Source organism: Natator depressus, chromosome 5, assembly GCF_965152275.1.
Source record: "Natator depressus isolate rNatDep1 chromosome 5, rNatDep2.hap1, whole genome shotgun sequence".
Taxonomy (NCBI): domain Eukaryota; kingdom Metazoa; phylum Chordata; order Testudines; family Cheloniidae; genus Natator; species Natator depressus.
Window position 1 is genome coordinate 86733876 of NC_134238.1, and position 26908 is coordinate 86760783.

General features: G+C 39.7%; 1 protein-coding gene across 5 annotated transcripts in view; it reads left to right on the forward strand.

The window, feature by feature from the left end:
* CDC14B (cell division cycle 14B) overlaps positions 1-26908 on the forward strand; it is a 68345-nt gene that overhangs the window by 15449 nt on the left and 25988 nt on the right. For 4 of the 5 annotated variants that reach the window (XM_074953138.1, XM_074953139.1, XM_074953141.1 and 1 more), the window contains 8 exons: positions 9875-9951; positions 13463-13529; positions 14778-14840; positions 17585-17672; positions 18001-18231; positions 20170-20308; positions 20470-20623; positions 21419-21519. In XM_074953138.1, the coding sequence (XP_074809239.1) occupies positions 9875-9951; positions 13463-13529; positions 14778-14840; positions 17585-17672; positions 18001-18231; positions 20170-20308; positions 20470-20623; positions 21419-21519 (920 nt within the window). Of the gene's footprint in view, positions 1-9874; positions 9952-13462; positions 13530-14777; positions 14841-17584; positions 17673-18000; positions 18232-20169; positions 20309-20469; positions 20624-21418; positions 21520-24457; positions 24603-26908 lie in introns of all 5 variants that reach the window. The other variant, XR_012639590.1, reaches the window with a different exon arrangement.

Sequence of the window (26908 nt, forward strand, 5' to 3'; positions counted from 1 at the left end):
GAGACTAACCAATTTATTTGAGCATAAGCTTTCGTGAGCTACAGCTCACTTCATTGGATGCATAAAGTGGAAAATACAGTGAGGAGATTTATATACACACAGACCATGAAAAAATGGGTGTTTATCATACACATTGTAAGGAGCGTGATCACTTAAGATGAGCTATTACCAGCAGGAGAGTGGGGTGCGGGGAGAGAAAACCTTTTGAAGTGATAATCAAGGTGGGCCATTTCCAGGAGTTAACAAGAACGTCTGAGGAACGGGTTTGGGGGGGAGGAATAAACAAGGGGAAATAGTTTTACTTTGTATAATGACTCAACCACTCCCAGTCTCTATTCAAGCCTAAGTTAATTGTATCCAATTTGCAAATTAATTCCAATTCAGCAGTCTCTCATTGGAGTCTGTTTTTGAAGTTTTTTTGTTGAAGAATAGTCACTTTTAGGTCAGAAATCGAGTGACCAGAGAGATTGAAGCGTTCTCCGACTGGTTTATGAATGTTATAATTCTTGACATCTGATTTGTGTCCCTTTATTCTTTTACGTAGAGACTGTCCAGTTTGACCAATGTACATGGCAGAGGGGCATTGCTGGCACATGATGGCATATATCACATTGGTAGATGTGCAGGTGAACGAGCCTCTGATAGTGTGGCTGATGTGATTAGGCCCTATGATGGTGTACCCTGAATAGATATGTGGGCACAGTTGGCAACGGGCTTTGTTGCAAGGATAGGTTCCTGGGTTGAAATTGTGGAAAAGCAGCATCACTTGCCCCATAACCTCAGCAGTGCAGAACACAATGCCATCCACAGCCTCAGAAACAACTCTGACATCATAATCAAAAAGGCTGACAAAGGAGGTGCTGTTGCCATCATGAATAGGTCGGAATATGAACAAGAGGCTGCTCGGCAGCTCTCCAACACCACTTTCTACAAGCCATTACCCTCTGATCCCACTGCGGGTTACCAAAAGAAACTACAGCATTTGCTCAAGAAACTCCCTGAAAAAGCACAAGAACAAATCCGCACAGACACACCCTTGGAACCACGACCTGGGGTATTCTGTCTGCTACCCAAGATCCATAAACCTGGAAATCCTGGGCACCCCATCATCTCAGGCTTTGGCACCCTGACAGCAGGATTGTCTGGCTATGTAGACCCCCTCCTCAGGCCCTACGCTACCAGCACTCCCAGCTATCTTCGAGACACCACTGACTTCCTGAGGAAACTACAGTTCATCGGTGATCTTCCTGAAAACACCTACTGACCACTATGGATATAGAAGCTCTCTACACCAACATTCCACACAAAGATGGACTACAAGCCATCAGGAACACTATCCCCGATAATGTCACGGCAAACCTGGTGGCTGAACTTTGTGACTTTGTGACCTCACCCATAACTATTTCACATTTGGGGACAACGCATACCTTCAAATCAGCGGCACTGCTATGAGTACCCGCATGGCCCCACAGTATGCCAACATTTTTATGGCTGACTTAGAACAACGCTTCCTCAGCTCTCGTCCCCTAATGCCCCTACTCTACTTGCTCTACGTTGATGACATCATCATCATCTGGACCCATGGAAAAGAAGCCCTTGAGGAATTCCACCATGATTTCAACAATTTCCATCCCACCATCAACCTCAGCCTGGACCAGTCCACACAAGAGATCCACTTCCTGGACACTACAGTGCTAATAAGCGATGGTCACATAAACCCCACCCTATACCGGAAACCTACTGACCGCTATTCCTACCTACATGCCTCCAGCTTTCACCCTGACCACACCACATGATCCATTGTCTACAGCCAAGCTCTACGATACAACCGCATTTGCTCCAACCCCTCAGACAGAGACAAACACCTACATGATCTCTATCAAGCATTCTTACAACTACAGTACCCACCTGCTGAAGTGAAGAAACAGATTGGCAGAGCCAGAAGAGTAGCCAGAAGTCACCTACTACAGGACAGGCCTAACAAAGAAAATAACAGAACGCCACTAGCCATCACCTTCAGCCCCCAATGTGATATATGCCATCATGTGCCAGCAATGCCCCTCTGCCATGTACATTGGTCAAACTGGACAGTCTCTACGTAAAAGAATAAAGGGACACAAATCAGATGTCAAGAATTATAACATTCATAAACCAGTCGGAGAACGCTTCAGTCTCTCTGGTCACTCGATTTCTGACCTAAAAGTGACTATTCTTCAACAAAAAAACTTCAAAAACAGACTCCAATGAGAGACTGCTGAATTGGAATTAATTTGCAAATTGGATACAATTAACTTAGGCTTGAATAGAGACTGGGAGTGGTTGAGTCATTATACAAAGTAAAACTATTTCCCCTTGTTTATTCCTCCCCCCCAAACCCGTTCCTCAGACGTTCTTGTTAACTCCTGGAAATGGCCCACCTTGATTATCACTTCAAAAGGTTTTCTCTCCCCGCACCCCACTCTCCTGCTGGTAATAGCTCATCTTAAGTGATCACGCTCCTTACAATGTGTATGATAAACACCCATTTTTTCATGGTCTGTGTGTATATAAATCTCCTCACTGTATTTTCCACTTTATGCATCCAATGAAGTGAGCTGTAGCTCACGAAAGCTTATGCTCAAATAAATTGGTTAGCATTCACAGTAACAGTTTAATCTCACCTCTCTCTCTACCAGGCTTTTCCAGTAGCCTTGAAGTTTTACTCCTTCTTGTACTTACCTGATTTCCCCTTCTTCCTTGGTAGAAGTAAGGTTGTGCGGGATGTGCTTGTACTTAAGACCGTGCTCCCTTCTAGTGTGTCCTCACTAGACTCTGCAGCTAATGGCTTTCTTGGGTTATCTTCCCTCCTCACTTGCAAGGCTTTTTATGGTTCTTCCTTTTTCATGATTAATTTTGAGTTTTTCAGAGGTGGGAGGTTTCTCTCCTCGTGAGCTTGTTTTGATCTACTTTAATTGTTTATAAAAACAAATAACCATTTGTCTTTCATTGGCCATCTGTGTGTTTCGTGACAACACAACAAATTTAACTCTGACCTTTAGGTTAATTTGTTGTATTTTTATCTTGATTCTGCTATTTAAATATTTTCTTGTAAGACATATGATTAGGTGGGAAATATCAGTTAATCTATCAGCTGTTGAGAATCTTTTTTTGTAAAGTATTTATATATTCTTGAGAAACCGCAATCATCCATGTAATAGAACTGTTCAGTATTAATTTATGGTGAAATGTATGCATCTGTGTGGACTTGCATTTGAGGCTGATCTATGTGCTATATATGTACTGTAGATTCTATGTTTGTTCAGAAGGGGGTTGTGATGTGTTCGTTTGCAGTTTACAGCTGTTAGAATTATTATTTTGGGTAAGTGTTAAAGCAGTTGTGTCATGACATAATAAATCTTATGCTTCCCATAAGCATATTTCATTATTTTCTTGGTTTTGAGTGCTTGAGTTTTGTAAATGATGTGATTAACTTGCTATGTTAAGTAGATTTTAAAATTAAGGATTTTTTGTTGGGGGGGGAGAGTGGAGGTGGAGTTTGAATGTTCAGAGTACTTTATGAGCACTGTCTTATTTCAAATGCTATAGAAGTGTTTTGTATCACTAGAATACAGAGTTGGTTTGTTGCAATTTTTAACTGTTTTGAGTTAGATTTAAATAGGCTAATCTTCTGAAAAAGGCAAAGTAGCAATGTAAAATTTGTATGGTGACACTACAGAATGAGGTAAAATTCTTCTTTGATAACCCTGTGTAGCACTAAAGTTTAGGATGCCTCCTTCAGATGGAACTTCCTTTCCCTTGCTGTTATTAACTGTTTGTCCCATCTCTCTTAATGTATTTAATAATTGCACCGTGGTTTGAACAATCTCTTGTTAAAATTCTAGGTTATCACCAAGTTCTAGTAAAAGAACAATTCTTTCCTTCATCCCATGGTATATATTGCTACACATAAAGGTCACTTTCTAAATTTTCCTACAGAGCTCATCCTTCTTGACAGGAGAGAGGATATGCAGACTAGGCTATCCCTCCTCTGTTGTGTAATCCAACTGATGTCGATAGGATTATGTACAAGGGTAGGGATTTGCATGAGCTGTGTTTGTAGGTATCTGTAGAAAAGTACACTTATTTGGAAAAAAATCTTCTCAATTCTTAACGAACTTGCACCCCGTATGCCTTAACTAGAAACAGATGTCATAATTGTAAAGGTAATTAGCTAGGGTGATAGTATGTTCCCATTGCTAATTACAAGCATATTATTTATGTACTGTGAGATCAGGATTTTTTTAATGTATATAAAGCCAACAGGGGAATTTTAGATTATCTAGAACAGTAGTAGTGTTTTATATATGTTGATCCATGGATGAAACTGCAATGGATTATTATGGTTGACTGAAAAATGCCTGTTCTGTGTTAATAACTTAACTGACAGTTACTTACCATATTTTTTTAAAAAAACCTTTTAAACTGTGCTTTTGTGTAACAGTAACCCCCCAGTCTTTTGGAGTGAAACTTTTTCTGCATATGCACACTCACATTTAAAATAAATATAAAATATATGTATTGTACAGATATTGTATTAAAGGTGTTAGATAATGGGATTTTCCTTCTTTTAAAAACAAGTTTTTATTGAGCAACTAGCTGTCATGTGAGTGAAAGACTGTTTCCTGGAAAATGAATAGATTGATAACGAGAACAGTTTTAAGAAAAATTGGACACGTGCAATTTTTGTAGATTGTTTTTCCCATTTCATTTTTGGTATGATCTTGTATTTTACCAGCAAGATCTATTTGGATAGATCACTTGATATATTTGCTTGATTATTTGCAGCCTGTTCTCTTCTTAATACCATCTTCTATTTGTTGCATTAGTGAAATTAAAAATTTCACAAAAAGGTTGTGTGTGTATGCAAGGTGGGGGGGCTTGCACCTGAAATACTAGAAAATACCCAGGGATTTTACTAGAAAAAGCTTACATTATGTATCCTAATAAACCAATCTCAACTTCAGGGTCTTTATCCCCGAAAGGCAAACCCTCTTCTTTGTTCCTCTCTTCTTTTTTTTTTTTTTTTTGGCCTAAGACCTAGTTCTCTGTCCCCTAAATTTGCAAAACATGTTAGGAACTCTGTCTTCATCCTATACTGTTCACGACTCCAACACTTTAATCCTTTTTTTAATCTTGTACTCTGAAATCTCAGATGTACTTCTAATCTTACAATGTGTCTCTTAGGTCGATTTAACCCCGGAGTGTAGACCTGCCCTAAGTTATGCAACTCCAGCTACGTGAATAACATAGCTGGAGTCGACATAGCTTAGATTGACTTATTGCAGTGTCTACTCCGCGCTGGGTTGATGGGAGAAACTCTGCTGTCGACTTACCTTATGCTTCTCGTTCTGGTGGAGTACCGGAGTCAAGAGGAGAGCAATCTGTGGTTGATTTAGCGGGTCTTCACTAGACTTGCTAAATGATCCCTGGTGAATCAATCGCTGCAGCATCGATCCATGGGAAGTGTAGAAATGCCCGTAGTTACCTTTTCTGCCCTTACAGTCACACTTCTCTAGCTCCTTCACCTCTTCCTTGAAGCAAGTACTTGTCTTCTGTCTCCTGAAGAAATCTTCTCTCAGCTCCCACTTGCCTCCAACTGTTGCCCATCTCCCTCTTCCCCTTTGCCTTCAAACTCCTGAAGCAAGTGGTCTTTTCCCATTCACTAATTCTCTTTTCCAGTTCTTTCTTCAGTCCCCTGCACTCTGCTTACCACTTCATTCCAATGAACCTGCTCTCATTAAACTCTCAAATGACCTTTTCTTGATCAAGTCTCATGGTCGCTTGCTCAAGTTCTAAAATTTCTCGGCCATCTTTAGATCTGTTGATCAATCTCCTCCACAAGTTCTACACCCTGGTTTCTGCAAATCCCATGTTTCTTTAGATCATATCTTCAAACTCTTCTTCAGTGTTCCCTGGGAACACTGGGATGCAGCTTCACCTCTCTCTCTTCCCCACCCTCCCCCCATCTTGTTGTCAGTATACTTCGGTGTCCTCCTCTGCTTCCTCTACACTGTGCTTACTCCAATAGATTCAGTCAACCGCTCTGTGCCAGTGATTCACAAACCTATTTTGCTACTCACACCTTTCATTCTCTAGTTTAGTCTTACATGTTTGCTTGTGTGGCCAAGATTTTCTCTTGAATGTTCTCTTGCCAACTGGAGTTTATCTTCCGTAAACCCTTCCTCTTCCCCTTCCTTTGTCACTGTTTACGGACCATCCTACCTGTACTCCAAGCTCACAATAAGTTCAGCATCATCTTTGTCTATACTCTCCTTTCTCTCCCATCTAGTCATCATCAAATCTCATTGCTGCTTGCTCGACAATATTTCTATAATTTGACCATTAGTTAATATCTGCATTGGCAAGGCACCTCTCTTCACTGTGACTACTATAACCTCCTCCACTATGCAACTGCAAGATTTTTTTTTTTTAAACATGTATAACATCTCTTTGTAGCCTTCCATCTATGGTCCAAATTTCTTGGTCAAGGTATAGTCAATGTCCAGACTCCAGGTAAAAGAATAAAAAATGATGATAAGTAAATAAAAATTTTGGGATCCATTCAAAAACCTCTGGCTGTCCGGATTTGGCACATGGTCCACTATTGACTACTTTGGTGTAAAGGCTGAGCCTCTCCATTTCCTCTAAAGCACCCCATAACATCACACCTACTCACCATATCCTGTACCCAAGTTCTGTGCAAGCCACTTTTTACTGATGGGTCCATGTATCTCCTTCATCAGCACTTGTCTTTGCAACTTCTTATGTGTCATCTCTTACATGTAGAGCAGTGGTCTTCAACCTTTGTACACACAAGATCACTTTTTGAATTTAAGTGCAACCCAGGATCTACCCTGCCCCTTCCCTGAGGCCCCGCCCCGCTCACTCCATCCCCCATCCCTCCGTTGCTCGCTCTCTCCCATCCTCACTCACTTTCACTGGGCTGGGGCAGAGGTTGGGGTTTGGGAGGGGGTGCAGGCTCAGGGCTGGGGCCGAAGGGTTCGGAGTGTGGGTGAGAGGAGGCTCCGGGCTGAGCCTGGGGCAGGGGCTGGGATGAAGGAGGGGTAGAGGCTCCAGGATCCACCAGTCGATCGCAGTCTACGGGTTGGTGACCAGTGATCTAGAACATTCTCCCTCCTGAAGTTCATCAAGATCATTCCCTGTCTGCACAAGTTCTGAAAAACTCAGCTATTCTGTGAAGCTTCCTTCTACAGTTACTTTTGCTCCACAGGGCTTTGCTCTTTAGGTCTTGTCTACCCTGGAAAATGACATCCTGTTACTGTGTACATGTGTGCAAATATTTATTAGACATGTCAGCCGTAAGTGTAGTTAGGACTGCTGTGCTGAAAGTCATATTTACTGACATAATTTTAAAAACAACTGTCCTTGTCTGTATGCTGAGCATTAAGATTGTGTGTTAACAATTTGTGTGTTTAAAATCGTGTTATAACCATTTTACTGCTCAGATCAGGTCTCCATTTAAAACTTTTGCCAGTATAACAATGTTGTTTAAGGGTGTGATTTTTGTTGTTTTAAATAACACTTCTATACTGGCAAAAAAGTGCTTTTGGTAGTATAGTTTATTTCATTTGGGCAAATGTACTCTTTTGCCAGTATAAACTGCATCTACGCAAGGAGGATAGATGGTATAAGCTGCATTTCTACTTTTTTAGTGTAGACTATGCACTAGTACAGGCCCTTACTGTTTGCTTGCACCTCTAGTTGCTATTCCTGTTCTGTGGGGAAGGGAGTCTTGTTTTCCTAGTACAGCTGATGGATTGTGGAGTGCTTTGTGCAGCTTTTGGCACTGTGTTAAAGGTTGAGAATAACTAGTGCTGCTGGATGTGTCGTGTCCGTTTTATCAAAACAGGCTTGACTATTCTTGGAATACAGCCTATACATCCAAACCATGTAATAGATAATTGTGGTGTTAAACTACACCGTCCTGGGAATGCTAATTGGATGGACATCTGAGGAATAGTCCTTGAACAATATTTTGTACTTAATTTTAGTCTCTTTGTCCCTGGATGTTTGTTTGAGTAAAAGAAGGCAATTTTTTGAAGGGATTCAGAGTATTTAAATGACCAAAAGTAAGCTAAAATTCCTACCTGCTTAAAAAATAGTTTTATTTTTGTTTCATCCTGCTACTAGTGATGTTAAATATTTTCCTGTTTGTTCTCCTTGCAAGAGGAAAACCAGTAAAAGTCAACACTTTATTTTATGTTGTTTTATGTTATGTCATTTTATGTTGGTTTTGAAAATGTTTCCAGCTTTGTTACCAACATGGTTCCCCTCAACCATGATTTTGTTAAACTTCAGATCTGGCTTTACAGCTGTATAACTGTAATTACAAGGCAAAGCCAGCTTTTTTTTTTTTTTTTTTTTTTTTTTTTAAAGAAAATATGCCTAGAAAAAGTCTTAAATGGTGAGGGAAAATTTTAAGTAAATACTTTTTTACTTTATTTCTGTCTAAAAACAAAAAAAATACTTTTGGGCGGATATTTTGGGAAAAGTGGCTGTTAGCACAAGAAATGTGAATTGTTTGTCTAATTTGAATGATCTTAAAGTGCTTAGTTTAATGTTTGTTTTTTAATTTGCACTATTGACAAAGAGATTTAGGAAGTAATTTAAAATGTTAAAACATCTCTTAACAATTTAAACATTTTAGGATTTATACTTCAGTAAAGTACAGTGTTCTTATATAAAGATTTTCTTTATATTTAATAACATCATCCATATGAAACAATAGTTCTAATAAGAGATGGCAAATGTCCCTCACAAGGACTACTGTAAACTCTCTGGCCCCATCTTATAGTTGGAAACTGACCCACTCCTGTCAACAGTCAGTGCCCTTTAACCAGTGTTGAAAATGGTGTAACAGCTAGTATATAGACAGGGCAAAATTGTTTTCAGCACAGTCGCAGAAAGGATGACTGATTGAAAAAACAATTTATAGTACTGGTTCAAGAGAAACCATTGATGAGAGTGGCTGGCAGCTACGGATCAATCTCCTGGTGCAGACAGCTTTTTAGACATAATCTGTAATGAACTGGGGTCTTGTGAAGCTGGCATCCTTTCCTGATTTCTTTTAACAGTAAAATGTTTTCAGTACTTAGTACTAATATATTTTGCCCTCATTATGTTTTTGGGGTTTCTTACCTTCTATTAAATTGTAGGCTGCTTTTTTTTTTTTTTTTTTTTTTTTTTTTGGTGACATCTGTATTTAATTAGTGGACACTGCTTAACCTAGTGTTTGTTCAGGTTGTGCATTGAAGGCGATGCAAGATTTGGAATACTGTGATCTCCTACAGCTCCAACATTAAAAGGATCAACATTCTCCTTTATTACTGTATAGCAGCTTTGCAGATGGGCAGCTTTATTGCTTTGCTGGTGCCGTAGAGGTTTTGTGTTCTCTTACATTTCTTTTAAATTTTAATCACTTTAAAGTTTGTACAAAATTGTCCATGAAGAATATGTTAGAGAATTACAGCAAAAATATTGTATATTTCGTACAATAGTGTCACAAAAGCACTTTCGCTGGGATCTGAAACTCTACACAAATCCTGATGTCTATACATTGGATGCTATGATTCATAATCTAACATTAATATTGGCCAGTATGTTATATAGTATATGCTTTGCTTCTGTCTACCACATAATTGTTTGCTTATATTCTTTTGTTCTTGATGCCGTGCTTATAGGAAAAAGACATTATCAAGCATATGGTATTTTTTATGGTATTTCGTTTAATATTTTACAATAAACATTGAACATTATTAATGGGTAGCTTAAAGTTACCATTAAAAATTATTTTCTTTCCTTCTTCCAAAAATAGATAGTATACTTAAGAGAATCACCCGAAGATGTGTACAGGCTCTTATTGGCTGGAAACGTATCTTATCTTCCTTTCAGGTAATTATAAAAATGTTAGAATTCTGTGTGTCATGATCTCTGAATGGTGTTCAGAGGCACTGAGTTGGGGACCCTTGCCGATGACTGTTGCACATCTCAACACATTTGGCAGTCTCTGATGAAAACAAGGTCAGATAGTGGAGTGATATTGCAGGTCAGTACTGAGGTGTGCTGGCAAACCTACAGTATATGAGGAAGCTTACATAACTATTTACTTTCATTAGCTTTTTTCCCCTTTGAATTCACACTAAAAAGGGAGCTAGGAACAGTTAATGATAATGAATTCTAAATTAATACCATTAATCGCCCAGTCTGAATTCTCTTAACCTCATACTAAAATATCTATTTATATAAATATTTTGTGGTGACCGCAATAATTTTGACCTATCTTTTCTGTCACTTGCTGAACACACTCCCCAAAAAGAGATGCTTGATTATTTAGTACTTCTTTGTGTAAAATGAAATTTTTACCAATGAGGAAACATCTAAAAATAAATAAATAAAAATAAAAAGGTTGCTTCCTAGTTGCTTCCTAGTTGCTTCACCTCTGAGGGAATATAATTTTAGGTATCCCAGACTACGGACTTCTTATTGCCATTCTGTTTTTATCCAGTAGATAAACAAGTTTGATAGTTCCTGATCATGAACAATTTTGTAAAGTTCTTCCAAGAACTAAAACAATAAGGCTTTCAAAAGTTAGATAAAACTATCTAACAATCAAACAGGCTTTCATAAAATGCAGGAAGTTAAAGGGAGAACCAAAAAACTCCAGTTTACTATCTTGATGTTTAGATTTATAGTGTGATCCGTTCACTCCTGACTCTAAAAGCAAGTGAGCATTTCTTATCAGAGCAACTGTCTCATGTTTTTCTCCCTTTTTTGGGAGCAGCAAGGTTTTCTGTAATGTCTTGGTTTTCTGGTATGCTCCCTTTCCCTTATCAACAGTAGTAGAGCTTTGGGAGCTGTTTTTGCCTGTTTTCAGAGTTCCTTTAAATGGCAGTAATAGGACTCTTCTTGAGGCGTAGCTCTCTACCAAGCTTTTATCTCTCTCCTCCCCACTCTTTTTAACTGTGATTTTTACCCTCCCAGCAGATCATGCATCCATTTCTGGGAGTAACTTTTTAGAGTGCATAGAGTAAATTCAGTGTGTTTATGAAAGTTGTTAGATAGACTTGGTGACATTGCATAGTGACATTATTTATCCATAAAATATGGAACAATGCAAGGTTCTCCAAGCTATGTCAATGTGCTCTGGGATTGAGAGGCATTCAGCCTTCATATCTATTGAATCCTCCATGCTTCAGAGGCTGTCAAGAAGAGTGGTGATGTCAGTTGTGATTAGTATTGCAGAGAAACTTGTAGAAGAGGCCACCTAATCCCCTATCTTTTATTTATTTATTTATTTTTTTTTGGTCTCCTCCTCTAGTCACCTAAGATAGATTTTATTATAGTTACTTAGTGCTACAGATACATATGGTGACTTAAAGCCCTCTAGAAAGACCAGGCCCTTTGTCTGAGGTGCTTGCAATCTAAATTGGATGACAGTGGAAAAATAACAGACTGTGCTGGGGATGAGCGCATAGAAAAGAAGCTATTGCAGTAGACAAATGGTAATGTATTATTTTTCAAGGGAAGGTGATCATGTTTGTTTTTAGAATTTATTTTAATACTTTTTTTTAATCTCTCTATTTTAATACCTTATTTAGAACATCTAAAAAGTGTTTAGTGATGGGAAAACGAGTTAATTCACACCACTGACTTTTATTGTTTATTTATATTGCAGTAGTACCTAGAGGCCTTAATTGTGGTCCCATGGTGCTACGTACACACATGTGTATGCCCCAAAGAGCTTATAACCTAAGATGCAAAGGGATTTGGAGGAGTGTGAGGTTGTTTATCGTGCAAGAGGGGACCTTCCACAAGGGTAAAGGTGGTATGACGATAAGCATAACATAAGGGGGAATGAGAGGAGCTGAGTTCTGGCAGCAGCATAGCTGTGTATAGCCTTTGGAATGAAGAGTGAAATCCAGGCCCCATTAAAGTAAATGACAAAACTCCCACTGAGCTCTGTGGGACCAGGATTTTGCCCATGGTGTTCAAGCCTGATGCAACTAGAAGGAGGAAGCCACTGAAGAGAATTGTGACTTGAGATGGTGCTTTAGGGTCCTGTTCTTTTTAGATTGTCCATACTGACTATTCATTAGCCAGTGAGAGAGGAATTGCCTGTTGCAATCGGATAATAGTTACTTGTGGTCTTTCCTAATAGAGGAATTTATATTAAAGTCTTAGAGAAATTCTCTGTATCCTATTGTCAGTTTCCTGAATGAGTTCCTTTTCTTTCTATTACTTCCCTTTCCCCTTCTTCCCCCCTTCACACTAACTCATTAGAGGAGTGGGGAGTGCAGAGAGAGTAAATGCAGCCAGATCTCTGAAATTCTCACTTTTGTCATTTTTAGTCAGAACATTATAACAAAGTGTCTCTTTTACACATTTAAAAAAACCCTAAACCAGACACTACTTCACTCTAATGCCTCAAACAGCACAGTTGCTAGGAAGTGTTGCTTGCCACTATAAATTGCCATTGACAATACCATTACTGGCTTTCTCAAATATTTGAAACCCAACAGTTATTCCACTAAAATATATAATCCTGAAATTCAGAGACTTTTTAAAAAAATATAATAGGAAATAGGGTTTTCCTACCTTAGATCAGTTCTAAGTTCATGGTTTCATCAGTTTCATTGAGTCATTTCTTTGTCAATAACTGACATAGTACCAAGAACATTCTATTCCTACCTCAAGATGATTTAAGAAGAATGGCAGGGAAAAGAGCTATAATGAAAATCAGACTGTTATTTTTAAGCATAGTCCAGCTAAATATTTTGAAGCTGTAAGTTCAGGAAAATTCACTTTAAATATTACTATAGCTATTTCTTTAATCTTTGTTTAGAAAAATTAAACTGCCATATATATTTAATACTTAAATAGGGAATGTTGGTGTTAGAAGTAATTTGAGTCTTATCCATCCACATATGCAGTGTTTTTATCAGATTCCAAAAATCTCACAGTACACAAGGAATCGCAGTATACAAACTATTTTCTAAAAAATATTTATTTTCAAACAAGATAAACATCTTTCAGGAAGTGGTGTTGTCCAAATTCACTAAACTGCCAAAGTCTTTTATTCCCAACAAAAACTGAAAGTGGCAGTTCTGTTGAAAAAAGGTGGCTGAAATAAACTTACTGTTGGATCATCTAAGTGTTTTAACATAAGATACCAGTAAGGCAATCAAAAATAAATTAAAACTTAAATTAATAAACTTCAAGATTGGAAAACAGTAGAGTATTTTAAAATAACTAATAATCAAATCTTTTTACTGCTGGCTCTTGAGAAATAACATTTTAATTCATTTAGTTTTGGATCTGCATGAGGGAACTCAGGCAGTTTTGCTTATGAAACTAGAAATGCTGTCAGCTGTCAAAACTGATTTCACATGTTTGTGTGTTACAGGGATGCTTCATTTGGTACTTGCAATTTTCATCTAACATTGCTTGACTGCTTTCATGCAATAAATAAGGTAAGTAAAATTATAATTTTTAGTGATACGTTTGTCAGCTAATTATAATACAACCAAGATTAGCTCATGAAACTAAGGGCCTAATTATTCGACCTTCACCACAGCAATGTGTCTGATTCTGCCTAGTCTATACAACTTGTATAGTAATTGAGCTCCTGTGACTGCTATCTGGGGAATCCAATGAACATGTATAGGTGCGGTCTGGCACCCTAATATAGAGCAAGTTCTTCCCTTGATGGGAGTTATCTAGAGAAAATCTTAGCAGGAGCCATGGAGTCAGATGGGCAGGCCAGTCAGTTTACCTCTAACATCCTGATATTAATGTGGAAATTGGTAAGTTGTTGGACCAAACAGCCCTCCATTACTGGTCTTCCAAACAGTCAGCATGGTAAATATTATAAAGGGGTTGTGTGTAACTTAATGATGACTGTAGGAGGGAGCTTGCATAACTCCGTGGCCTTATTGTTTCAACATTTGTTTCTGCAAGACAAAATACCTGAATCAGACAACTGGTTGCCAGGCCCCTTCATTCCTTCTGCACCACTGATTTAGTCATCCAAGGGTTTATTGCAACTCTGAGTATATCTACACTTGGGGGAGAGGGGCAGGCAGAAGTAGTAGTTGTGGCAGCGATCCTCAGAAACCTGGTCAGCTGACTCAGGCGTGTGCTATAGGGTTAAAAATAGCAGTATAGATATTCCCTCTCGGTTTCTGAAACCTGTCACAGGGATTTGATTTAGAGCCCAAGATGCAGCCCCAGCAGGAATGTCTGCACTGCTATTTTTAGTTCATAGAGCAAGCCTGGTAAACCTGAATTAGTTGACTGGGGTTCTGAGACGTGTTGCCATGAATGATTCTGTGGCCTGGTTCTCATTTTATTTTTAAGTGAAATCAGAAAAGAGTGGGCTTGCTTATTTATCGTTAATTGTATTGAAGTATATGTAACATGGACACAGGAATGGAGGGGTTTGCTTGGACCAAGACTGAATGCTAAATATTTTCCACAACTCCAGCATTTTCACAAGTGTTAAAATGTTTATGAATTCAGTTGAGTTCAGTCCAATTAGTGGAGTTAATATAATGAGGAAATGTTACTCGGGCACAGTGGTGAAAAACAGATCATCGAATCATAGGACTGGAAGGGACTGCGAGAATCCACTGTAAGGGGTATGCAGAAATTTAAAATGGTGATGCATTTTGTGTTTTGATGAAGGTTCTTTTTGTTAAAAGTTATATTGTGGATTTTAGGCTTTGCGATATGGCTTCCTGGATTTCAGTGCTTTTGATGTAGATGAATATGAGCATTATGAGGTAAGTGTGTGGCCTGGGGATAAACACTGAACTGTGACTTAGAAAACCTGGGGTCTGTTCCTGTCCTGCTGGTTTACCTGGGGCAAGTTATTTCCCCTCTCTGTGCCTCAGTTTCCCCATCTTTAAAATAGGAATAATGATATTGACGTTCTTTGAGATTCTAAAGTGTGTTGAGATCTATTGATGACATATAAGCACTAGATGGTGGTAGTGTTACTCTTACTATAAATACGAAGATGATTTTTTTGTGATATGCACTATTGCTTTTGTCGCTGTCAGTTCCATTTCTGCTTTTAAAACCGCTATTACCATACGTTTTATTTAAGGATCTAAGAGAGCAAGATAGGTCATTTAAGTTTAAACACGGTGGAGTTAGAAGCCTGCATTTGTGACTGTAAGCTCAAGAGATGAAAGAGCATAGGAAGTAAAGTGGAGTTGAGGTATCTGGAAAGATGTAGTTAGTTAGATACTTATTTCTCCACATCTGATTTTTATCCATTGTAGGATGATGATAAACTTCAGTTCCAAAGGCACTTCTCAGAGGCAGGATCTGCTCTTGGAAAAGTTAATGAGCAACTTGACAAATTCTAGCTAATCAGTAGGACCAGTTGGCATTCATTTAAAAGAAACTTTAAGTGGGAAGTAATAGATGACAAAAGTGCAGACTTGAAAAAAAAAAAGTAATAATTGATCTTGGGAATTTCAAACCCATGAAATTCACCTGAATTTATGGGAAATTTCTTGTGTGTAACTGTACAGCTAAACAGTCTACAACACTTGAATAAATATACTCTCTTAAAGGCAAAGAAGCATGGCATTGTTAGGGGCTTATTCCTTCACCCGCTCACTTCCCTGGTCCTTCGGGTATTGTTGTTCTCTGTTCATGCAAGAAATCCAAAGGTGCAAACAATTCAATGTTTATTGGGGTGAATTTCCAGCAAGCAATGATTCCAGTTTCCTTCCTTAGTGTCCCCCTTCCCAGCTCTGACACCACAGAACCTTACCTGTGTCCCTGTTCCCATTCCCCTCCCTTAGCAAAACATGATTCCTATTTCCCCAGCCCCATTCCCCCCTCTTTCTTCCTGATTGACTGTTGACTATATAGTAAAACTTGACTTCTGCTTAGCTATACCTTAACCAATCACTTTACTGAAATTTAACTAACCAATCCTAACATATTGTAACATGATTATTTAACCAATTATATCCCACCACCTTAATTAGTTTACACCCAGCAAAATTAATTATACAGCAGACAGAAACAATCACAGAACCAGACAGATTATACAAACAATAGGGAAATGGGGACTACAGTGATAGACCAACAAAGAAATGAGGATTTCACATCCTAGCTATTGATAAGTGAGTTCTTGCCAGACAGGATGTTGTTAAACTTTGGACTGGGCTACACTGGGGGGGGCGTTGAACTAATATATGCAACTTAGTAGTAGAAGTATCTTAGTTCAACTTACCTGGCCGTCTTCACGGTGGCAAGTCGACCGCGGCGGCTCCCCCGTCGACTCCGCTTACTCCTCCTGCCAAGGTGGAGTACAGGCGTTGATTCTGGGATCGATTTTATCGTGTCTAGACGAGACGCAATGAATCGATCCCCGATAGATCGATCATTACCCACCGATCAGGCAGATAGTGAAGACGTACCCTAAGTTTCCTTTTACATCTTCTAGGCACTTCCCTTTCTCTGGAGGTGATAGGCATTATCAGGACAGGATTGTATTCCTAACAGCCCAATAGCACCTTATTTCAATGTGACTAGTTTGGAATGTGAGGATGTGACCGTTTGCTTCCCAGCTTATGGCTGCCTCTGCTGCTTAGCCAAAGGCCTTAGCCTAAGAACAGGGCCTCAGACTGTCACAGTAAGAGCAGGCCCTTACACCAGCAGACAGTCATTTTGATTCTTTCTTTTATACCTCTATAACTAGCTAAGTGGACAAACTTTTTGGCCCGAGGGCCACATCTGGGTATGGAAAATGTATGGCGGGCCATGAATGCTCACAAAATTGGGGTTGGGATGCAGGAGGGAGTGAGGGCTCTGGGGTGGGGCCAGAAATGAGGGGTTCAGAGTGTGGGAGGGTGCTCAGGGCAGGGGTGTGTGTGTGGGAGGTGAGGGCTCCAGCTGGGAGCGCAGGCTCTGGGGTGTGGCTGGGGCTGGGGTGCAGGAGGGTGCTCTGGGCTGGGATCTAGGGATTTGGAGGGTGGGAAATGGATTAGGGCTCGGGGTTGGGGCATGGAGGGGCTCAGGCTCAGGGCTGCGCTTACCTCATGCAGCTGCTGGAAGCAGCGGCATGTCCGCCCTCTGGGTCCTACGTGGGGGCGCAGCCAGGCGGCTCTGCGCACTGCCCCGTCAACAGGTGCCGTCCCCGCAGCTCCCATTGCCTGCAGTTCCCGGCCAATGGGAGTTGCAGGGGCAGTGCGCGGAGGCCCCTGTCTGCCCCTAAACATAGGAGATGGAGAGGGGATATGCTGCTGCTTCCGTGACCGCAGCAGGCATGTGTGGAGCGGCCACCAACCCTGCTCCCCGGCTGGAACGCGGGAGCGGGGCAAGCTCCAGACCCCATTCCCCAGTGGGAACTCGAGGGCTGGATTAAATCAGCTGGCCAGCTGGATGTGGCCTGCACGCCGTAGTTTGCCCTGAAATATAGGGATAATGGTAAATCATGCAGTTTGCCCTGAAATTATCCCTGAAATATAGAGATAATGGTAAATCATGCATTTTCTCTTGACAGAAAGCAGAAAATGGGGATTTTAACTGGATAATACCAAACAAATTCGTTGCCTTCAGTGGACCTCATTCAAGAAGTAAAACTGAAAACGGTATGCTTTGGGGACACAAACCCCTATGCTACTACTGTGTATTTGATCGATTGTTATGAGTAACAGCAACTTTATCATTTTTAAAAAGTTGTTCCTCCGATGGTATGCTTTTCTTAGCTTTTTTGGGGGTAGGGTGCGGGAACGCTTGGCGATGATAAAGCCCAAGACTTTCTTTAGCTGTATTTGAATTAGACTGTTTCAAAATTAACTGACTGAAATGGAATTTTTCTATTGGACATAACTTTAAAATAAGATATTTTACATGTTGTTTGTTTTTTTCATTTGGATATGCAATTTTCATGACTAGTTCCTTTGTTTCTGCCTGCAGGTTATCCCCACCATGCTCCTGAGGCCTATTTCCCCTATTTCAGAAGACACAAGGTTACTACCATAATACGTCTTAACAAAAAAATGTATGATGCCAAACGATTTTCAGATGCTGGTTTTGAGCATTATGACCTCTTCTTTGCTGATGGAAGCATACCTAGTGATACTATAGTCAAAACATTCCTAAATATTTGTGAAAATGCTGAAGGTGTTATAGCAGTTCATTGCAAAGGTATGTTACATGCACAGTTCATATTACAAGGTGGAGATGAGAGTAGATAGCAAAGCCTATAATTAGTTAAGTTTACCTGACACTTTGCATCATAAGCCCTTATTTCCAATTGATTATAAGTTAGCCAAACTGTAACCATTTTGGCTGATATTTTCCATGCTTGTTCTCTGCTTCAGCTGATTTTTTTTGTTTATTTGTTTTGGCAGATCTTTTCAGCTACTTATGAGATTTGCAAGCCTATTTTTCCCTAGTGTCAATGTTAACGCTTCTTTTTCCAATCATCTCCATGCTTTTCAGCAGAAACTATAAATTTGGTACAGTGTTAGTCCTAAGTGCCATGGAGATAGCTGCTTTTATTTTCTTTAGTAACTAGCCAAATCTGGCTAAATTATAAGCCTTTAAAATAATCATTTGAACAGATTTAATAAAGCTTTTTAGAGGTTTGCTGACAAAATACCTGAACGTTCTCTAGCTCTACAGAGCTCCTACATAACTGCACTGAGCATGTCCCCAAGCCCTATTCAGCCTTCCACAAGGTAGACATAGATGCCCAGATGAGACACAAGCACAGCAGAAATCCCTCCTGCCTTCTTTGTCCATGGAAAGGTGTGCTGGTCTGGGAGCCAGGAGGAGACCTTCTGTTGACTGGAGGTGATAATTTTGTGTATGTCACACAGTGTTCGTTACTGAGCAAGGCTTACATCCAACCTTACATTAGGAGCACATTCAAAGCACACATATCTAGGCTTGGAAGACTGAAATTTGTGTTGGTAAATGTTGGTTAACATTGATTTTGCTATACTCACTCAAACCATTGAAAAAATATTTCCGTCGATGATAGAAATTTACAGGTGGGCAAAGGAAGAAAAATGCTGCTTGAGAGCTTTAGAATTTGATTTAAGGATATTGACGATGTTTTGACATGATATTAACAATTGATGTTCTGGCAGTTATAAAGCTTTAACTTTTTGAATCTCAATATCTACTGTCATTGAATAATTGTCTGACCTCCTCCCCTATGACTTTGCACAACTGTAAACATTTAAATTGATAAAAATTGAAAAAAATGATTAAGCATTGATTTCATCCATCAAAATTACGAAAAATAAAAATCTAATTCCTTCAAGCCTGTTTATATCAGTGCTGCATGATTTGCCTTGTCTGTCTATTCGCTTTTAGGTAGAGTTGAAGATATTGCTGTTGATCAGTAAATTCCTAAATAGTTTGAGACTTGATCACCAAACAGTCTCTCACCCCAGGCAGCAGTTGTGATCAGTCCAGGCACTTAAGCTGGAGCCAGTTTCTCTTCCTTCACACACTTCTCTCTCCTCTTCCCTGGCAAGTTAAATTGGGAGAGGACTGTTGACAGGGACTTGGATTTGTTTATCCTTAGGGCATACTGCAAAGCCTGTCTTTTTTCCCCCCATAGATCTTGGTAAGGGGATGCGTTGGTAGTTATCTTACTTTAAGGCAATTTTTGAGTTCATATTCTCTTAGTTGAGTATTTAATTTGCAAATTTTATTTGTATATTAGTTGAGCATTTAATTTGCAAATTTTATTTGTATATTAAAGTATTTTATGATGCATAGTGCTATAGACAGCTGTCTTTATAATTTGTTCCTGTACATAAAAAGCAGCTGACTTTGAAAGGCTTGATTTCAAAAGCATATTTGTGATTTACTGGAAAGTCACTTTCTAAACCTAAAATTGTAATACTTTTATTCAAACAATAAGTTACGTTACAAATATTGGACATAATTTTTGAAAACACTGCTCCCTATGTAAGTTTGGCCAGCGATAGATTTAGTAAGATGGGCAATTAAATATTTGTCAATCATAGAAGCAGCAATACAAGTGATTTAGTTTTAGTTCTTAAGATTTTAGTTTAAACTCTGTGTAAAAATATGTGTATAAAAAGAATCTTGTATCTTACACAGCTGGTCTTGGCCGAACTGGTACACTTATAGCCTGTTATATTATGAAGCATTACAGGATGACAGCTGCTGAAACCATTGCCTGGATTAGAATAAATAGACCCGGCTCAGTAATTGGACCACAGCAGCACTTCCTTGTAGAGTAAGTAGACTGTTACTGTGTTAGAATCAGTAATTTGGAAAACTAATTAAAAACTGTATTTTAATAGAAAAATTAGAAATTAGTTCCTTTAAAAACAAAGCAAGCAACACTGCTAATTTCTGGAAAGTTATAACATGGTTATTTTTTCCATTCCATAATAGGAAACAGACAGAACTTTGGACAGAAGGAGATATTTTCCGTGCAAAGTTAAAGGGAAATCGCAAAGTTGCTGTTACAAAAATCCTCACAGGAGTAGATGATATTTCAATTAATGATGCAAAAAACCGGAGAGCCAACAGAAAAGACACTGAACTGGTAAACGTCCTAATGTTCTGCTGTTGTAAATGTTTTAACTGCTGTTGAGGACCGCTTAGGACATGGACAAAGCTATGAGTACAATAAAGCTCAAGATGTCAGATTCTTTTTGTATGTTTTGCTATGTTCCTTTTCATACTAAAAGATTTGGGGACAACAAGGTATGGACAGCAAGTGTGAAAGATGGAAGTGCATGCTGCAGTTGAAATAAGAGCATATTGTTATATTTTAGACTTTTTCATTCACTAGGTAAATATTAGAACAGACACAAATCAAGGTTTTGAAGTTCGCAAGCAGAAGTATTCTTGTTCTATTTCAAATATGCTTTTTTTTTTTTTTTTTTTTTTAAGTGTTGAAATGCCTTTTCCTACCATGACAACTGACTTCTAGAACACTGTCTGATACCTTTGTTTAGCCACTGGCATCCAGTGTAAAAGGAGATGTGGTGGTCTTTAAAAGCCAAATATAGGAAAAGAGAGAGATGTGAATTCCAAGAAAGAATAGAAACCAAGATAATGCTATATCTAAACAGCACTGTTGAAAATACTTCCAATATTTCAAAGTCAGGTGGTATATTGATTGAATAGCTCATGAGTTAATGCTTTGCACATTTAAATGCAGTAACTATGAGTTAGGGAAGATATAATTGTATTTATACAAGTAAATGTGCTTTAATTTACATCTGCAGATTTTGTTCTTGAAGAAGTTTGTGTGCATTATAATTTTTAAAATAAAACTGCGATATTAATGGGTAAAACTTAAAATCCTTGTCTTATAATTTGTTTACTTATCCAGTACAGTGATGAAGATGATGCAAACTGTGTAACACAAGGTGATAAGCTTCGTGCCCTGAAAAGTAAAAGGCAGGCAAAGGCTGCAACCACAGTTCCACTAACGTAAGTCAACTTTTTGTGTGTATAAATACCAAAAGAGAGAGGGGGAAGTGTCTTCCATTTTGCCCATTCTGAAGGTTCATTGGAAAGGCTATGCTCACATTGATTAAAGGAAGTATGAATTCACTAATTCACTGTAGGTTTAGTGACTGTTTGGTTGTTTTGTTTTGATTTTTTGGCTAAACAGTGGTATTCAACTTTTCTCGTTCTCTTATCCGTTTCCTCTGTCACATGAATGACCCACTGCCAGTATATGCTACATGTGTCTACTAGCCTTGTTGTGTATCTGCATGTTCTTGACAGCACAGTCTGTTAGAACACAAACACTTCCTTGAACTCAGTATCGTGGTATTTAAAAAAATTAGAGGTCATTCTCTATAAGGTGTAGTGTTCAACTGACTCAATTTGTGTAGTTAATTTATTAAAATAAGTATAAAATAAATATTAGAAGATTAAACTAATTCTCTTTTAAATGTTTTTTACTTTTATTGATTTTCATCTTTCTGGGGGAAGATTCTTCCCTAGATGCTGCTAGTTTTATAAGAACTGCTGGTATTTTCCTGTGGGCAGTTCTGCCTAGCCAAGGAGTAGTCAAACTTCAAGAGAACTCTCACTTGATCCCAAGACACTGATTACAGGAAGAGGGTATTGCCCACGGGCTACTTATTAGTTGTCTCTGGTAGACAATGCAACATCAGCTGCAAAGGAAGTGACATATCTACCTTTGACCTTAGCATCTGTTGCTGACAGTTGCAGGATAGATAGTTCTCCTGGTGCCTTCACATCTAGTAAGAGAGAAATACAAGAGCCTCTGCAGCAGCAGGGGAACTCTCTGCTCCTTTATCAAAACTAGAGAGACAATGGCCAGGACTGTTACTATCTACTTCATCATCACTGGTAGATTTCACAGCCACCATGCCTCCTGAGCCCAAGAGTAAAGGAAACTTAGTCTCTACCCTGGTTGTCTTTGTACCTAAGAGCTACATTCTGAGACCCATAGCCAGCTGCTTTTTTTTTTTTTTTTTTGACTTAGCCGTCCTTTCTTCTGTTTCATATCACCGTGCTGTGGCTGGACTGACAGAAAAATGGTATGAGTTCTACAGAAGACAAACAACATTGTGATCCTTTCTGAATCAGGAAAGCAGGGAGCCAAATAGCAGTAAAAAATATACGCTAATCTAACAGTAAAGGAATAAATCTTTAAAACACCCAAACTTGTCTGTCTTATCCATATCCTAAGTGTATTTTCCATTACATTACCATAGGCAGCTAATTCTGTATATCAAATAAATATTGCTTCGCTACCTAGATACGATGGTGTTAAGTACCTTTTATAAATGCATAAAAATATAAATATTTTAACTTAAGTGTAAATAAAGGATTTTATACAACAAAAATACATCTTTAGCTAACTATAGAATATGTTGTGAATAAAGAAGAAAATACAAACTACAAAATCTTGCAAAATTAGGTCTAGAGCCAGAGTCACCTGACATAGTTAACTTAAACACAGCCTGTACCTACCTCCGTCACACTCCAGTTGCAAGAAGACCACTTTTCTAAAGTCAAATAACATAATAAATAAGCATTATCCCTCTCTCACATAACAAACTGCATCTGCAGAATCGCTATTGGAATGAGTATTCATTGTATGATACCGAACACGTTCATAACCATCATATTGATTCATTAAATGTTTTTTTTTTCTTTGCTGGTTTATAGGCTTTCTATCAGAATAAGCTTGTATAAAGAAATTTTTCATAACATACTAGGTTGCCTTTCCATAAGTTTAAAGTAAATGAGCTAAAGCTAATAGTATCCTTATGTACTGTGCTTTGTGGTTAGAAAGAAAAAAATTATCTTAAATCCTTTATTCTGGGGAGTTTGACTTCCCCCTTCCCAATACCCTACATCACGTGTGGTGGCAGTACATAGTGAAATAATTTGCATCAAGAAGCTAAGTGATAATATGTAATCAATTTTGTTACTCCCAAAATAACAATACTACAAAAATATTATCTTGATGTCCTAATCAAGTAGGGTGTCCTTCCCAGGTTGAATAGCTATTAGACTTTTATTAAGTTCAGATTCTCCTACACCTAATTAAGCCTCCTCATTTGAACAGCAAGGTTATTAATAGGAAGAAAGCAGAATGAGATTTGTATTTCCTTAGTGTAAGACTATCTCAGAGAACAAAACACTTTGTTTACGAAAAGGTAGAATGGGGGCGGGGATTAAGAGCTAGGGCTATTATTTTCTTATTAAGGCACAAGGGATTTGTGTATAATGCTCATTAGAGTTTATCAGTGTTAGCTGCATAAATCCTCTGTGCCTTGATGAATGGATCCTGTGTAAGTGTGGTATAGTTAGAAATATGTTGTACCTGAGGTAATGACCTACTGAATAGTAGTTGTAATTTTGAATGTAGAAAAGCAATTGACCCTCACCTTCTGGATATTTTGTATAATTCTGTTTGTTTGCTCTTTTAGTAGATGGTTATGGCTTTGATATTACAACAACATACAGCTGTGAAGCAGAAGTAGTGAATCCAGTGGCTCACCGAGACTGTTTAGTTTGACCAGCCTGCATTGCTAATATGGTTGAAGAGAGGGCAACAAGTGTTTATTGCTGTATTAAGCTATTTCAGAATTTGTTTCTCTTTAAGATAGTGTAGTAGACTTTCCTTGGAATTGAAAGCCGATGTGGGGTTATTTCCGGTTCTCAGAAAACCTAGTTTAAGTTGGTCCCAAGTAACACATGGATAAAACTTTCTACATGAAATGGTTGCATGACTGTTGTAACAGTAGAAAAGGAGAAAATGCTTGGCCCAGTTTAAAGGATCATTTGCTTTTTTAAAAACTTGTAACTGGCTAAAATGCACCAATAGCATTCCCGTTTGAATTTTTGTTCATCTTTTCCTCCCCCTCCCAACCCTTTCTAGATGGCTCCTAGCTATGCTGGTCTCTACACTGTGTAGCATTGTCATCTGGTGGATTGTTTGTGGCTCCCTTCTTCCCAGCCTGCTATTCAGTCTAGATGGTTTAAGAACATAGTAACCTCAGGACCCCCTGAGAAAGAGCCACTGTGTAAGTGTCCCATTCCATTTCTCTACAATAGTTCACTTTTTCTGTCCAATATATTTCATAACTGCATGCTTTCTTATTGGCTTTGTTGCAAGGGAAAATTTCATTGTTCTATCTTTTTCTAAGAAAAGATTCCTTGAGTGATTTAAAATAAAGTAATTGTGTGGCTAGCTTGCAATATCTCTTTGAAAGATGCAGAGCAATTACAAGTAGGACAGTTCATAGTTCTGAAGTTTTCTTCTCTACATGCTACTCCAAATATTCTGAAATATAATTTTAAAAACAAATTACATTGTTTAAAGTGTGCTTTTTGTCCTTTGCCTATCGCATATGCATCTGGAGAGGTTTAGCTTCCATTTTAGTTTGGATTTCTGGAACTGGCTATGAAATTGCTTAGTTTCCCCACAGATGAGTTTGCCCGTGTTAACTGCTTTAATACCTGGAGTTGGGATTTTCAATTTCTGGCAATAGATCTAGTTTTGCTAATGTACTACTTTGTGCGTACAACAGGAAACATAGTAAAACAGGACAAAAATCTTTTCTAAAATCTGTCTGCCATGGGTGTAGGCCTGCAGTATTTACTCCAGTCATGCATAATTACAAATTTAGCCCTTTTGTATGATTGAAAAATTCATATTTTATTGAATAGAATTTTGTGAAGATAGTCTGTCCTCTCTGTCACTCGGATTGCAGTAGCCTTTTAGGTTTCTGCATGTTCATGCCTTGATGTTCCTTTGACTACCTCTTCTGTTAAAATGATCATACTGATGAATAGCTCTTGCCAAAGAAACCTAGTTTTCTTCTTCGAGTGATTGCTCATGTGTATTCCACAGTAGGTGTGCATGCTCGCCACATGCACCAGTACCGAAGTTTTTCTCCAGCAGTACCCGTAGGGGAGCACCCCTAGCGACCCCTGGAGTGGCGCCTCCATGGCACAGTATAAAGGGTGCTGCGTGCTCCCCCCACCCTCAGTTCCTTCTTGACGTCAGTGAAGGTGCATCAGAACTGCTCTGCTCCAGCTTGTCTGCAGCTTTCCTCTAGAACTTTTGTTTGTTCATTGTAGTAGTACCTGTAGCTGAAGTAGTTAGATTAGTTTAGTTTAGTTTGTGCCCCGGGCTTTAAGCTGTGCAGCACTTGTAGGCAGCCGATGCCAGTGAGTGATCTGCACGCGGACTGTTTATGCTGTCTGGGGGAAACTCAGCGATCGTTGGAAGATTTGCAGGTCTTTCAAGCCTTGGACCAAGAAAGAAAGGGACATTTGGCTCTGGGCTATTCTGATGGAGTCGGCGTTGACTCCAACTCCAGTGCACTGCTCCAAGTCAGCACCGGGTACCGCGGTGTCGGTGTGCGGCGATCCCTCGGTGCCATCTACCAGTCGGCACCACTCCCTGTCTGCAGGGCACGCCAAGAAGGCTAAGAGGCGGCTTCTCCGCCGCGGCACTGGAGCAAGACCCGGGTAGAGACTAGACACATGTTGGGCAATTCTCGGTCCCCATCAGCCTCCAGGCCTCCAACTCAGGTCGAGCGGAGTAGCCTGGCCTATTCGGAGCAGGCTTCCCCAGATGTCCGGATGCCCTCCATGCCAGAGGCCCTGCAAGCAGCCCAGGATGTTACGTCCCTGCCGGTACCAGGGGCACTGCCACCGTTGGCTCCCCGGTCCAGAGGCAAGCCACTGCTTGGATCTCCGCAGTCGCCCCTGGCTCAGTACTGTTCGCGGTCAAGGGAATGTTCCCAATGCCATTCGCTGATCAACAACCCTCCTGCGCGTAGTCCACGCTGGTCACAGTCAACCCCTACCAGGTTGTTTGGCTGGGTTCCGACTGACAGGGGCTCCAGGCACCGCTCCGCCTCGAGGAGCGGGCCCATCGAGACCAAGACAGACAGCACCGAAGGTCCTCGTCTCTGAGGGGCTACCATAGCCAGTCGCAACATGGGCGCCTACGCTTTTCTGTTCGTCATCTCGCTCCAGGACCCCGCCATGGCACCGCTCCTGCAGTCCCGGGCATCGATCGTCAGCGCCTCACCGTCGCGGATCCACCTGTCGGAGCTGATCACAGAGCAACTGCTACCAACAGTACCGTTCCTTCTCTTCGGAATCACAGTCTCAAGGTCGGCACCGCTCCTCCTGGTCCAGGAATAGCGGTAGGTCATACACCAGCCCGACCTCCCTTCATAATCGTCGATCGATGGGACAGGCCAGTAAGGCTGAACAGCCTGCTGTGGAACCAGGCTCCGTGGCTGGCACTGTGGTACCAATGGGCACCGTGGCCCGCGACGCAGCCCCCATTGGGGGCTTGCTTCGTGGCCGG